The following is a 16,100-nucleotide window of genomic DNA, read 5'->3' on the forward strand; positions in this document are numbered from 1 at the left end:
GCTGGCATACGTCGTAGTATGCCGAGCTGTTAGACAAATTTTCCATGCTTGAAATTTTTCAACGTATGCCAGCGTATGACTCACACGTTCGGCATAACGCTGGCCATAAGTTGTAGGCACGTTACGCGATCGTTGACGCACGTCGACACACATTACTTGTAAGTTACTCATAAGTTGAAACACATCAAGGTAATGGTTAGCGTCAGTGTTCCAGACTCCCTGGTTTTTTTTTTCTTTTGTTTTTTTTTTTTCTTCGGTATGACGGTGATATTGACACTTCGATTTCTCGTGCGGTTATAATATAATATAATTAATAGGCTGCCGCTCAACGATTTAAATCATAACCGCACTAGAAATAGAAGTGTCAACATCAGCGTCATACCGAAGGAAAATAAAACCAAAAAAAAACCAGGGAGTCTGGAACACTGACGCTAACCATTACCTCGACGTGTTTCAACATATGAGTAACTTACAAGTAACGTATGTCGACGTGTGTCAACGATCGCGTAGCGTGCCTACAACTTATGCCAGAGTATGCGGAATGTGTGTCATACGCCGAGTATGTCGAGAAATTTTCAACATGCTGAAAATTTGTCGACGTACTCGGCATACTACGACGCATGCCAGCGTACTACAACGTATGCCAGCATTCTACGATGTATGCCAGCGTACTACGACGTATGCCAGCATGCTCTTAACGTATACAAAACTTACCCATAACGTATTCGATGTGTGCCAGCTTGGTTTGGAAAATTTTTCATACGTCGGCATACGCTGGCTAGAACGTCAAGGTGTGACAGCAGCTTCACACTTCGATGTCTAGTGCGGTTATGATTTGAATCGTTGAGCCACAGCCTATGAATAGCCTACGCCACGTGATCGTCGGCGATACGCTGCCGTGCTATGCATAAGTTAGACTATCGTTGGGCATAGGTTGTGAACACCGACAACACGCTCAGCATTCTTTGGTATAAGTTATCTAAATGTGATTGAAACGTTCTGTGTATGTTCCTAATATGTTATGCATATGTCCAACTCGTTATGAATACGTCCAAAAATGGGAAAAAAAACATCAACAGTTCAGCGTACTCCAGTGTTTTGCATACATTTTGATACCTTGCCATACGCTGGCTAAAACATCAAGGTGTGACAGCCCCTTAAAAGGCGTTCGGATTAATCATAGATGGCACAAGGAACAGCCGTTACGCCCCGGGAGAGCTCGACAAAAAGCCGTTTTGGTAGAATGAACTCACCAACAGACTCCATCACCCTGAGCGAGTGGTCCATGCTCCGTTACCCTGAGCGAGTTGTTGTGAAATAACACCCGATTTCCAAGCCGTTTGCCGTAGTAACGTGTATTCTAAATTACCGAGCCAATTTTTTTCCCACCCGTCACTCGCAGCTCTTTATAAAGATTAATATTTGTGAACATATCCCTGAAACGTTGTTTTTTGGTGAAAGCTACTCAAGGATTTTGAGTTGTATACAGTAAGTACTGTTGTCGGTTATCAAACTGACTCCAACCTGCCGATTCCCAAAAAATTGCCGATATCGGTCAACCGTGTGTGTGTGTGTCTGTCTGTCTGTCTGTGCGTCTGTGTGTGTGTGTTTCTGCGTGTTGGTATGTGTGTGTGTGTGTTGTCCATAAAGCATAACATTATTTCTTCTCTCTATCCCTCTCTCTTCCTCTCTCTTCCTCTCTCTTCCTCTCTCTTCCTCTCTCTTCCTCTCTCTTCCTCTCTCTTCCTCCCTCTTCCTCCCTCTTCCTCCCTCTTCCTCCCTCTTCCTCTCTCCCCCCTCTTTCCCTCTTCCTCTCTCCCCCCTCTTTCCCTCTCTCTCTTCCTCTCTCTCTCTCCCCCCTCTTTCCCTCTCTTTCCCTCTCTCCTTCTCTTCTTCTCTTCTTCTCTCTCTCTCCCCCCTCTTTCCCACTTTCCCGCTTTCGACATATCTGAACGGTGTTTATCTTCGAATGTGTTTGGGCAGGGTTTGTCTCCGGACGTTTCTGAGCAGTGTTTGTCTCCGGACGTTTCCGAGCAGGGTTTGTCTCCGGACATTTCCGAGCAGGGTTTGTCTCCGGACGTTTCTGAGCATTGTTTGTCTCCGGACGTTTCTGAGCAGTGTTTGCCTCCGGACGTTTCCGAGCAGTGTTTGCCTCCGGACGTTTCCGAGCAGTGTTTGCCTCCGGACGTTTCCGAGCAGTGTTTGTCTCTGGACGTTTCCGAGCAGTGTTTGTCTCTGGACGTTTCCGAGCAGTGTTTGTCTCCGGACGTTTCCGAGCAGTGTTTGTCTCTGGACGTTTCCGAGCAGTGTTTGTCTCTAGCCAGCTTGGCTCTGGACACGTCTGGACAGTGTTTGTCTCCAGACAGCTTGGCTCCAGACGCATCCAGGCAGTATTTATGTGTGGCTGGGAGTTTTGTCTCCAAACTAGAGTTTGTCTCTGGACCGTGTTTATTGTATGACTGGTAAAAAATGGATTTCAGACATTATTTTGTTTCCATCTTCACTGTTATTCTATACAGAATCATTTTGATGAGACAATATAAATCGTAATCAATACTCCACTCCACGTCTGCTGTCCCTTCCTCTCACCTCATACTGTCTTCCCTTCCCCCACCCCTCCTTGCTTCCCCTCCTTCCTCTCTCCTTCCCCCCCAATCTCTTCACTCTCCCCCCTCCCCTCACTCGCTCTTTCCCCATCATTTTCTCCCTCCCCCCTTTACTATATCCTTCAGCAAAGCAACGGGTGGTATTTGCTAGTGCAGTAATATGTTGTTTAATATCGGGTAGGAGTGAATAGAAGAAGGTAAATTTTCGCGATGGTCTCCTTATTGTGCTTTCAATGAAAGAGCCTTTGAATGTGTGTAACAACAGCAATTACACTCATGGCAATTACGTAGCCGCTGGTGTTGTGATAGGACGTATAGTTGTGTGTCTAATTTATACTTCTGCCAAATCTTTTCTGTTCGAATTCTTGCTGTACTTAATGTCTGAGTGGAACAGAGGCTACCAAGTGAATTGTGCGCAGGTTCTCGTCGATTTAACAGATGTCACAGCAACCGAATGCGAGAGAAATCCGAATGTTTGTTCAGTCGTAATGAATGAACGTTTATGTTGAGCCTGACCTTGAATGTTTTCACTTTGCAAAAAAAATTCTCTTTTGCATTTAAACCTTTACTTCAATGTAACATAAAAGTTATTATTCGTTTTGAGGATCCACATGTGACAACTGCAAAATGTATTAATAAGCAAAATTAATGATGATGCACACAGGGGCGTGTTTATAATCTTTGTTTGCATATCTCCTGATGGAGGCCATTCTTTGGTCGAAACTTTTGATGCGTTCTGCTCGAGTGTGTGATGCACTTGTTATTGGTCTTTCACATGAACATTCTGCTCAGGATATCAGTTTGTGCTCTGAGCTCTTTAAGATGTTCATCTGAAGTCGGAGCTCCTCTAGATATTGGTTTTTGTTCTCAGCACTTCCAGATGGCGGTTTGAAATCTCAACTCTTCCAGATATTGTTTTAAAGTCTCAGCTCTTCCAGATATTGCATTGAAGTCTCAACTCTTCGAGATATTGCTTTGAAGTCTCAGCTCTTATAGATATTGGTTTGAAGTCTCAGCTTTTCCAGATATTGGGTTGAACTCTCAGCTCTTCCAGATATTGGTTTGAAGTCTCAGCTCTTCCAGATGTTAGTTTGAAGTGTCAGCTCTTCTGGATATTGATTTGTGCTCTTAACTCTTCCAGATATTGTTTTGTGTTCTCAGCACTTCCAGATGGTGGTTTGAAGTCTCAACTCTTCCAGATGATGGTTTCTTCTCTGAGCTCCTTCAGATGTTGGTTTGAAGTCTCAGCTCTTCCAGATATTGGTTTGTGCTCTTAGCACTCCGGACTCGTGTGGAGCCAAGCATTGCCCAAACTCGTCTGGAGCCAAACACTGCCCGACGCATCCAGAACCAAACACTGCCCCGATGCATCCAGAGTCAAACACTGCCCCGACAAGTCTGGAGCCAAACACCACCCTGACATGTTTGGAGCCAAACACCGCCCTGACGCGTCCGGAGCAAAACACTGCGCTGACGCATCTGGAGCCAAACATAAGCCCGAAGCGTCTGGAGCAAACACTGCCACGACGCGTCCGGAGCCAAACACTGCCCCTAAGTGTTTGGAGCCAGACACCACCCTGACGTGTCCAGAGACAAGCACCCCTAGCCACCCCCCCATCCCCGCCCCCGAGGCATCCGGAGAGAAACACCGCCTGGACGTGTCCGGAGACAAACACTGGCCAGACGCGTCTGCAGACAAACACCGCCCATGCGCTTCTGGAGACAAACACCGCCTCGATGCGTATGGAGCCGAACACCGCCCTGACGCGTACGGAGCCAAACACCGCCCTGACGCGTACGGAACCAAACACTGCCCCAATACATCCAGAGCCAGACACCGCCCTGATGTGTCCGGAGACAAACACCACCCCGACCCGTCCGGAGACAAAGACTGGCACCACCCATCCACAAAGAAACACCACCTGGGCGCGTCCAGAGACAAACACCGGCCAGACGCGTCTGGAGACAAACACCGCCCATGCGCTTCTGGAGACAAACACCGCCTCGATGCGTCCATAGAAAAACACCGCCTGGACGTTTCTCGAAACAAACACTGCCCAGACGCATCCGGAGACGAACACCGCCCGTATGCATCCAGAGGCAAACACCGCCCTGATGCATCCAGAGGCAAACACCACCCTGACGCGTCCAGAGACAAACACCGCCCTTATGCGTCCGGAGACAAACACTGCCCTTACACATCCAGAGACAAACACCGCCCTGATGCGTCCGGAGACAAACACCACTCTGACGCGTCCAGAGGCAAACACCGCCCTGACGCGTCCAGAGGCAAACACCACCCTGACGGTCCAGAGGCATACACCGCCCTGACTCATCCAGAGACAAACACCACCCTGACGCGTCCAAAGACAAACACCGCCTTGACGCGTCCAAAGACAAACACCGCCCTGATGCGTCCGGAGACAAACACCACCCTGACGCGTCTGGAGACAAACACCGCCCTTACACGTCCAGAGACAAACACCGCCCTGATGCATCCGGAGACAAACACCATTCTGACGCGTCCAGAGACAAACACCACCCTGACGCATCCAAACCGCCCTGACGCATCTGGAGACAAACACCGCCCTGACGCGTCCGGAGACAAACACCGCCCTGATGCGTCCGGAGACAAACACTGCCCTTACACATCCAGAGACAAACACCGCCCTGATGCGTCCGGAGACAAACACCACTCTGACGCGTCCAGAGGCAAACACCGCCCTGACGCGTCCAGAGGCAAACACCACCCTGACGGTCCAGAGGCATACACCGCCCTGACTCATCCAGAGACAAACACCACCCTGACGCGTCCAAAGACAAACACCGCCTTGACGCGTCCAAAGACAAACACCGCCCTGATGCGTCCGGAGACAAACACCACCCTGACGCGTCTGGAGACAAACACCGCCCTTACACGTCCAGAGACAAACACCGCCCTGATGCATCCGGAGACAAACACCATTCTGACGCGTCCAGAGACAAACACCACCCTGACGCATCCAAACCGCCCTGACGCATCTGGAGACAAACACCGCCCTGACGCGTCCGGAGACAAACACCGCACTGACGCGTCCAGAGACAAACACTGCCCTGACGCGTCCGGATACAAACACCGCCCCAACGCGTCCGGAGACAAACACCACCCAGACGCATCCGGAGACAAAAACATCGCCGACGCGTCTGGAGACGAACACCACCCCGACGCATCCAGAGACAACCAGAGTCCCGATGCGTCCAGAGACAAACACTGCCCTGATGCATACAGAGACAACCACCGCCATGATGCGTCCTGAGACAGCCACCACCCCGATACATCCAGAGACAAGCACCGCCTCGACACGTACGAAGACAAACACCTCCCCGATACGTCTGGAGACAAACACTGCCCGGACGCGTCCAGAGATAAACAACGCCCTGACGTGTCCTGAAACATCTACCATCCTGATGCGTCTGGAGACAAACACCACCCTGACATGTCTGGAGACAAACACCGCCCTGACATGTCTGGAGAGATACACCGTCCTGACGTGTCCAGAGACAAACACCGCCCGGATCTTTCAGAGGCAAACACCACCTTGAAGTGTCCGAAACCAAGCTGTCCAGAGAGAGAGAGATGGAGGTGGGGAGGACGTTGCTGCACTGTATTGGGAGGGGTGGAGCGAGGATGGGACAGACACAGAGAGAGAGAGAGAGAGAGAGAGAGAGAGAGAGAGAGAGAGAGAGAGAGAGAGAGAGAGAGAGAGAGAGAGAGAGAGAGATATATATATATATATATATATATATATATATATATATATATATATATATATATATATATATATATATATATATATATATATATATATATATATATAGATATAGAGATGGGGGTAGTGGGAGTAAGGGAATTAGCAGAGAATGTGTTATGCTTTATGAACAACACACACACACACACACACACACACACACACACACACACACACACACACACACACACACACACACACACACACACACAATCGTCATGTGACAGGTGGAAAAAAAAATTGGCTCTCATTGAGAAAACACGTTAATGCGGCGAATGGCTTGGAAATATGGTGTTATCAAATGCATTTTGCTTTGAAACTCTCAAAGAGAAACCTTTTAACCTTTGTAAAGCACACCACATCATACAAAACATCGAATTGCTTTCAAAACAGTCACGAGGCCAAAGGAAAACTTTTTCGCTCATATGATGCTGAGGTTAAAAGTTGAAACCTCCAAGATATTGGATGAAAATTTGCCACCATGGTGCCTGTAACCAAGCATGCAGGCATGCACACACACCCTGAATTGTACCAGTGAGAATTGGAGCAATGGGAATGATGAGGAAGAACCTTACAGGGATTTTTTTAAACCATCCTTGGGAATATTATGACAAATGAACTACAGTTTGAAGCTACAGTTTGAACCTTGGTTGACGGGGCTTGGTGATGATCCTCAAAAGATGCCTCGGACCTTATACTTATTTTGCTGACCTCGGAAGGATGACAGGCAGAGTCAACTCCACCTGGTATTAAGTCAACAGCCGAGTGGGATTTGAACTCAGGATCCTTGGATCCTCAGTCCCACCACCATAATCATTAAGCCAACACCCAGCTTAAATCCTGATCACGTATACAATATATATATATATATATATATATATATATATATATATATATATATATATATATATATATATATATATATATATATATATATATATATATAACTAGAAGGGCACTCGGTAGAGTACATACCTTTGCCAGGCTCATAGTTTACGTTTTGTATCCCACTGAACGTCCGGATCTGGATTCGGACCTGAACTAAAATGAATTGCCTTGTTCTTGTCACCTAACCACCTCATCCACCAAGTTTCGTCCGAATCCGTCCATAGTGTTTTGAGATATCGTGCTATACTGTATATCATTTAGCCCTGTCACTCAATGATGAAAAATCACTGAAAAAAATTCTCGGATCTGGATCCAGATCTTTACCACAATCGAATCATTTCTACCTTGTTACATTCCCCACCTGCCCACCACATTTTGTGCAAATCTGTCAACAACTTTTTGAGATATCATGCTATACGTCATTTTTGGCCTATCTCTCAATGGTGAAAAATCACTTTAAAAATTCTCGGATCCAGATCCGGATCCCGATCTTCACCAAAATCTGATCATTTCGTCGGTGTCACACCCAAGCTCTACACCAAATTTTGTCCAAATGTGTCCACAACTTTTTGAGATAATTTGTTCACAAACAGACAAACAAACAAACAATCAGACAGACAGGCAGACAGGGGTGAAAACATAACCTCCATCCACCTTCGGTGGCAGAGGTAATAAACATTTTTTCATGCCGTGAGGCGCATTGGGCTGCCGAGGTAATTTTGTTTGGCTAAGGAGTACAATCCAGGACAGGTCACCTCTCCGACACAGGATACTCGAATGGCTTATTACCCAAGTAAGCTGGTACTCATTTTGCCGACCTCAGAAGGATTTCAGGCTGAGTCAACCCACTGGTGTTTTTTAAATGGCTCAACAGAGGATCAAACTCAAGACCTGAAGATATTAAACCAGCAACCTTAACTGTTAAACCAACACCAGGCTTCACATATGCAACAATTCTGAAGACGACGATGTTCACGAGCAGTATTTGATGATGTAGATTGTTTCAGAAGTCAAGGATGAGACAATGTGATAATGTTTGACCAAGTTATAAAAATGATCAACATGATGTGGTACGAGTGACAGGCTATTAGCTGCAAAATGTTGAAAACCCGGTTTCGTTCACCAACTTTAAAAATTTGACCTTTGCATAACCTTTAAAGGTCACAAAACAATGTTTTGGACATTAAAATAAGGAAGCAGGATACGTGCTATAGCTTAATGGAGTTAGTTCGTCGAATAAGGTCGAAAACCCGGTTCGATTCCCACAACTTTGAAAATTTGACCTTTGTGAACTTTAAAGGTCAAAGGTCAAGGATTATGACCTTTGGTGCAAAACTTCCTCTGGAACATTCCAGGAACAATATAACGTCATATCGGCTATATGGCATTTCACACTCCTCGGATTATCCATACTTTGATGAAATCAGCGTAAAAACAAACTTGAAGGGGGCGCCACGGGCAAGGTGTTCGAGATAGAGAAAAATGGTTTCAAGACTTTAGGTGGGGAATGACCTCAAAATTATGCATAAAAATATTGTCATCCTAGCTCTCAAAGTTTGGGCGGTCGTCTGATTTTATGTCAAAATTCGAAATTTTCTAAGTTCATGACCTTGTGACCTTGACCTTGGGACTAAAATGAAAAATCGAGCTCCGTGGGGCTATGCAGGTGCCATTGGGCTAACCAAATACCGAAACCCTGCCAGATTCGACAAACCCCTCGGAGGAGAAATTTTTTATGTCAAAATCACAATTTTATAAGTTCGTGACCTTGTGACCTTGACCTTGGGCCGAAAATGAAAAATCGAGCTCTGTGGGGCTATGCAGGTGCCATTGGGCTAACCAAATACTGAAACCCCTGTCAGATTCGACCAAACCCCTAGTCGAAGATGCAATTGAAATCGGCTACCCCCTAAAACACGTTTTTTGGGCGTGTCTCCGTCCATTATGGGCGCACCACGCCCATTTTCCGGTCAAACACAACGAGATCATGATATAAACCTCCCACCAAAATTTCATCAGGATCGGATTAAAACCCACAGAGCTATGCTCAGAACAGACAGACAGACAGACAGACAGACAGACAGACACACAACAATAACGAATATAGTGGTCACCTATATTTTTCGTGAAAATATTTTTTCGTGAACCAATAGGGGAGACATATTATCCGTACACTGAACATCATCAAATTAACCTCACCCTCAAGGTCGTTAATTAGCCAACTGGGTTTTTACTGACTGTTTTAATGATTTGACAGTAACGCACAAGTAACTTTGGTGCAGGAGGAAGCCATTCAGCCCATCGTGCCTGTGCTACACCAACCCCAGGAACCATCACCCATTCACTTAAAGCTACCTGCAAGTCCTGCCAATATTCCTGTACCCCTCTATCTCCAATGCATCCAGGTACCTATATAATCCCAATTTAAACCTATCTAACCCCTCTGCTGCCACTACCTTTCTCGGGAGACTATTCCATGTATGAACTACTCTAACCGAAATATCTCTGCCTTAAAACTGTCTCAACTCTCATCTTCTTTACCCTCAGGATAAGACCCCTGGTCCAAACACTGTCCATTCAGCTGAAAAAAACTGCTCTGCACCCATCTTGTCCACACCCTTCATTATCTTAAACATCTCTATCAGCTCCTCCTTTTGTAATTTTCTCCTTTCTCAGTTCTCCTGAAACTGGCTAAACTCCCTGAAGATTAGAATCCAAAACCTAAATGCTTTAACCGTCATATGGATCTGAACCCACAACCTCCAGGATCCCAGTCCGTGGGTATCCTCACTACTAGGCCATGACCGTACCTGCAAATAGAGCTGTTTTGTCAAAGACCTTGCACCATGCTCTGACACTGAACACAAAATGGTTACGATACTTTATCCACCGCCTTGAGATAAATCTGTTGCTGTCTATGCATAGAAATGAGTAGATATCTCCTGAAATAGACGTGCTTTTGTACACTTCATCTCAACTTTTATTTTGCATACAAATGGAAAGTTTTATACACAAGGGTGATATTTTTTTATGGAAATACTCAAGCTATCCCATCATGCCTGGGATGTAATCTCATGCAATTTGACCGATTTGTCATGAAGACCGCAAGTGCAAGGTTTTCTTTTTGTAAGCACACCAAAAGCAATCTGATAAAAAGCTTTCAGCAATGATAAACGTACGTGTTTACCACTGTATATTCTTACAGCGAGAGAGGGTCGTGCAGTTAATTTGTAGAAATCTATCTCTCAGTCTCACGGTACATTACGTGTTTGATCTCAGATTTCCTGTGTGATAAACCATCTTTGAAATTAATATGAGAACTGTGAGCGTCGTTGACTTTTTCCAAAGTCACAGAGTCATTTGGGAAGATGTGCTAGAAATTAGAAACTGGCTGCACGTTTGGAATTGCAATTCATGCAGTCGAACTTTAGAGACGATCTATTACTCTATCCTTAACTTCTCAGGTTTGTTTCACATTGTGAGCTTGTCTGTTTATTCCACTTTCTCATTTTTGTTGCATTTCAAATTACATTCTGATCCAGAATTTTTGAATATGGCTGTCAGGATAACCTGGAGGTATGCACATTTGCCTTGGAGCTTCCTCACTTGCGTTTGACTCTTGCTCTCACCCCAGCTATAAGCTGTCACTCTGTTGTTATGCAGACAGGAAGAGGCATCAATGTGTGCTCCGTTCAACAGATGGACATTAAACTGGAGCACCCATCTGGTCGTTGGTGGATTTTATAGATCTCACGTGAAGTCTTTGTTGAAGTGTAAGCGAGTTATCACTGACATCTTAAGTAAACTACAAGTTCCTGCCACCTTCATTCAAAGGCCTGACCAGCCAGTTCATGAAAGATTTGAGCCAAGAAGAATGTGGGAATAATTAAGGCTGATAAATAAGTAGTAGTAGTAGTAATCGTCCTGTTCCATAATCTTGAATATTGAAACTCCAAATATTATCATTGGTGCATCTAATTAATTTTTGGCCTTTTTTTTTCAGTAATTCACAAAAAAAGTTTACAAAGGCCGCATGACCCAAAAGACGACCAAAGTCTCAATGTTTGCCGCAGTGCGGTAATCTTCATCCTGATGAAGCAGCACTTAAAAGGAAGGAAAGGAAGCAACACAAATGGCATATCCCCTGCAAAACAAGCAAAAGCTCATGCAGCTTAGTGCAAATGTTGCCCAAGAATGTATTTTTCTTGTGGATATACTTTGGTCTGTACTTCATCCTTGCTCAGAACACTCGGCTCAGTGTTTTGTGATGAAAAGGTTTCGTTAAGGTTCACACTCCCTTGATTTCCTCAGAAAGAAGGAGAGTAAATATTTAATTGTAACCCACAAATCACGACCGGCTTGGGTTGAGAACAGTGAAGGACCCAACCAATATAGAAACAGATTGCCAGAGCACAGTTAACCTGTTCATTCCTGCAGCCTTATGCTGATGTTTACCTGTCCTGTTGGTTGATGTCTGTCCTACTTTTTAGTTTCTATCACAGCAAGCACAACCCTTTGTTGTTTCTGATGCCAGTCATGTTGACTGGAGGCAAAGACCCTCTGATGGGCTCTGTTACGGTTCACACACCTACATGGTCAAAACCCCTTGTCACAGGAAGCTGGATGCTTTCATCTACGACGCGGCAGTGCTGAACTACATGGCAGGGAAAGACGAAGGCTGCAAGCTGGTTACCATTGGCAGTGGGAAGGTGTTTGCCACTGCGGGATATGGAATAGCTATGCAGAAGGGATCCAAGTGGAAGAGAAGCATCGACCTCGCTTTGCTAAAATTCCTTGGGGACGGTAAGAAAAAGTCACTTTTCTTTACTTCCATTTTCCTCTTTTCGTGAAATTTCCTCGCACAATTTCGTTTAGGCTTCTAAAAGTTTGAAGTATTGTCCTTCAAGTCTTTGTAATAAGGCTGTGGATATCACACAATGCAAATTACATCCTCTGTCCCTCACATGATGGTGAGAATGAAGACCCATCAAGGTGAGAACAGTCAATGTAGGCAGGTGTGATAGGGTAGTGTGAAATATCTTCAGTACAGATTTCAGTTTCAAGGCTGACGGCATTAATTTCTTTTCTCCTGTTCTCATCAAATACTCTTTATTGACAGAAGCATAATTGTCTCACTTCCTATAGGAAGGGAAGACATTGTTTTTCCTCTTTCTTTCTTTCTTTCTTTCTTGTTTTTATTTATTTCCACAAATTGCAATCAGAGACCATTCCTTAATTTCTGAGATAATCCTCTTTAAATTTGGCCATTGATGTACCTGAGTCCAATCAAACCCAGACCCCAAACCCTTGTTCCAATTTCAAGCGCTCAAAGGAGAAACACAGAGAGAAACATCCAAATAGTCCCGATAAAGATGAATATAATTTTTTTGGGATTTGTGTCGTTTTTTAGATTATACAAGGGTTAAAGGTCAAAACTGGTGCCTCTGTCATGCCTCGATTTCCACCAAAGCAGACAAGGATTAGCAAACTGACTTCCCCTCCAGACGAAAGCAGGTAGACATTGGTCTGGTGTCTTCCTTTTGCTTTAACGAAGGTCAAAGTTCAAAATCTGTTGTGAAGAAGGTTTTTGGCATGCCAAGATATTATTTTCTTTTTACCAATGTTGACAAGACATAGCACAAAATACCTAACCACCTCTATGGAAAAATATGAGCAGGTAGACATTGGTCTGGTGTCTTCTTATCAAGATTGTGTTATTAGGGTTAAATTTAATGGAAGAGGTTTGGGGTGGGGGGGCATGAAAGAGACATATTGCATTCACTTGACTGTCTTGAGAATATGTTCAATGCTTGTTATTATCTTTATTACCTATTGGTGTGAAATCGTGTATTAACAAAGTATTGTTGCATTATCACCTGATGTTGCCACTCTCTTAATAATTAAACGGTTGGGAATTTGAATGTGATATTTTTTTTTTGCATCTGTATACATTGGGGATGTTAATTCAGGAGGAAAAACAATGAAAAGGTCATTCAGACGTCATGGCTTTGTTTGCCTTCCCACTGCAGAATTACACAGGACATCCCTGTGGAAAATACATAAAACCTTCCAACGAAGTACAAACAATAAAAGGTTGTCTCGTGATAACTACACAAAAGTGACATCATTTTTGTGGGGGTAGGTTTGCGTGTGTGTGTGTGTGTGTGTTGTATTGTAGTGGTGTATGTGTGTATATATATGGGGGGGGGTGGGGGGAGGTTGAATTGGACAACCAATTCTTGAGCTGTGTTGCAAAATCTCAAAACTGCCAGCCAATACTAACTGGAGATCAACTAGCCAATGGTGAGTCTGTTTTCCCCATGACTCTTAATAGGTACGTTATGTTTTGTTGTGTGTGCCTTCATTTCTTTAAAGTTGTGCAGGGAGTAATCACATTGCTACTCACATGTAGGAGTGGTGTGTAAGCCTGTGGCAAGGTTATTTTCCTTCGTGAAAGGTGAGCTTCATTTCGCTCTGTGCCATGTCTCCAACATCTGTCTCCTGGCCTGGTTTGGGTTGCAACCAAGATGCTGACATTAAAGCATAAGGGGGTATGACGAGCCGAGTCCTAAGACCATGATTAGTGGAAATGATAGACCTTTCAGGGTGGTTTCAATCAAAGCCTTTACAATGCTCTTTAATGCGTTCGCCCAGAGTTCTGCCTGTCTCTCCCACATGTTCCACTTCACAGATGCATATAACATGATAAACCATGCCTGCCCAGTCATTCTTAGCCAATTTATTTTTGACATTGCCCGGGGCCTGTCGGATTGTGTACGCAGGTCAAAAATTTACCCTTATTCCTGATGACCTCAATACTTTGCCAATCCTTTGAGTCACACCAGGTATGAAAAGTAACACAGAGAGGCTTTTAGATTGTTCCTGCGGGGTCTCCCAAGCCTCTGGTCCTGGTTTTCGGACATAAATGATCATAGATAGCCATTGGCCTTTAAACCCACCGAAGATGTTTCATTTTCATCCTCTTACCCGACATTGTAGATGTTAGATCTCGAACTCTTTTCATAAATCTATCACCACCCATTTGTGGTACATCAGGAGGCAAGACTCAAAGTCGAGGTAACGGTCAGTCTGCATAGGTTTTCTGTACTCCATAGTTTTTTTTCGGGTTCCATTGAGGCTCCTTGTCATGATGGTGTCAAGAAAAGGAAGGCATCTGTTTAGTTTCTCACCACGAGTGAAATTGATGGTTGGGAATATTCCGTTGATGCTTTGTTGGATATTATCCACAGCCTTGCTGGAGCAGATGACAAAGTTGTCATCAACATAATGAAACCAGATGTGAAGAGGCAATGGAAGGGATGAAGTGACACATGTCTCCAACTCCTCCATTACCATGTGAGCTTCTACAACCAAAACTGGGGAGCCACAGCAGTGTCGAAAACCTGCCTAAGTAGACCCCGCCAAAGACAAAATAAGTAGATTAAAGGCATACTCTAAGCAGTTTGCCTACATCTTTGGCATTCAGTGTACTCATGACCTGTTTCCAGCATTCATTGTCCATTAAACGCTGTTCAGCGACCTCAACCGACAGTGCCATGGGCACATTGTTAAACAAGAGATGACATCAAATGATACCATCGTTTTGTGTGGATCAATTGTAATTCATGTTACACATTCTACAAACTCAGTGCAATTGCGTAATCCATGTTGAGTTTTTCCCGCGAGGTGTTTAAGTAAATTCGCAATACACCTAGAGAGTAAGATGGTTCATTAACCTCAAAACAATGGGATCATTTGATGATCGTCAAGAGCGCTCACTGACATGATCACCAAGCGTGCTCACTGACATGATCAGCAAGCATGCTCACTGACATGATCACTAAGCGTGCTCACTGACATGATTACCAAGAGCACTCGCTGACATTATTACCAAGAGCACTCTCTGACATGATCACCAAGTGTGCTCACTGACATGATCACCAAGAGCACTCGCTGACATGATTACCAAGAGCGCTCGCTGACATGATCACCAAGCGTGCTCACTGACATGATCACCAAGAGCACTCGCTGACATGATTACCAAGAGCGCTCGCTGACATGATGAACCAAGCGTGCTCACTGATATGATAACCAAGTGTGCTCACTGACATGATCACCAAGGGCACTCGCTGACATGATTACCAAGAGCGCTCGCTGACATGATGCACCAAGCGTGCTCACTGATATGATAACCAAGTGTGCTCACTGACGTGATCACCAAGAGCACTCTCTCACATGATCACCAAGTGTGCTCACTGACATGATCACCAAGAGCACCCGCTGACATGATCACCAAGAGCACTCGCTGACATGATTACCAAGAGCACTCGCTGACATGATGAACCAAGCGTGCTCACTGACATGATCACCAAGAGCACTCGCTGACATGATAACCAAGAGCACTCTCTCACATGATCACCAAGTGTGCTCACTGACATGATCACCAAGAGCACCCGCTGACATGATCACCAAGAGCACTCGCTGACATGATCACCAAGAGCACTCGCTGACATGATTACCAAGAGCGCTCGCTGACATGATCACCAAGCGTGCTCACTGACATGATCACCAAGAGCACTCGCTGACATGATTACCAAGAGCACTCTCTGACATGATCACCAAGTGTGCTCACTGACATGATCACCAAGAGCACTCACTGACATGATTACCAAGAGCGCTCGCTGACATGATCACCAAGTGTGCTCACTGACATGATCACCAAGAGCACCCGCTGACATGATCACCAAGAGCACTCGCTGACATGATTACCAAGAGCACTCGCTGACATGATGAACCAAGCGTGCTCACTGACATGATC

General features: G+C 44.9%; 1 protein-coding gene across 3 annotated transcripts in view; it reads left to right on the top strand.

The window, feature by feature from the left end:
- The window catches only part of GRIN2C (glutamate ionotropic receptor NMDA type subunit 2C), a 316,497-nt gene that overhangs the window by 282,352 nt on the left and 18,045 nt on the right, over positions 1-16,100 (top strand). For all 3 annotated transcript variants that reach the window (XM_085856958.1, XM_085856960.1, XM_085856959.1), the window contains one exon: positions 11,898-12,085. In XM_085856958.1, coding sequence (XP_085713084.1) covers positions 11,898-12,085 — 188 coding nt within the window. The remainder of the gene's footprint in view (positions 1-11,897; positions 12,086-16,100) is intronic.

This window comes from Eptatretus burgeri, chromosome 15 (genome assembly GCF_056783735.1).
Source record: "Eptatretus burgeri isolate ZD-2024b chromosome 15, Ebu_testis_v1, whole genome shotgun sequence".
NCBI classification, from domain to species: domain Eukaryota; kingdom Metazoa; phylum Chordata; class Myxini; order Myxiniformes; family Myxinidae; genus Eptatretus; species Eptatretus burgeri.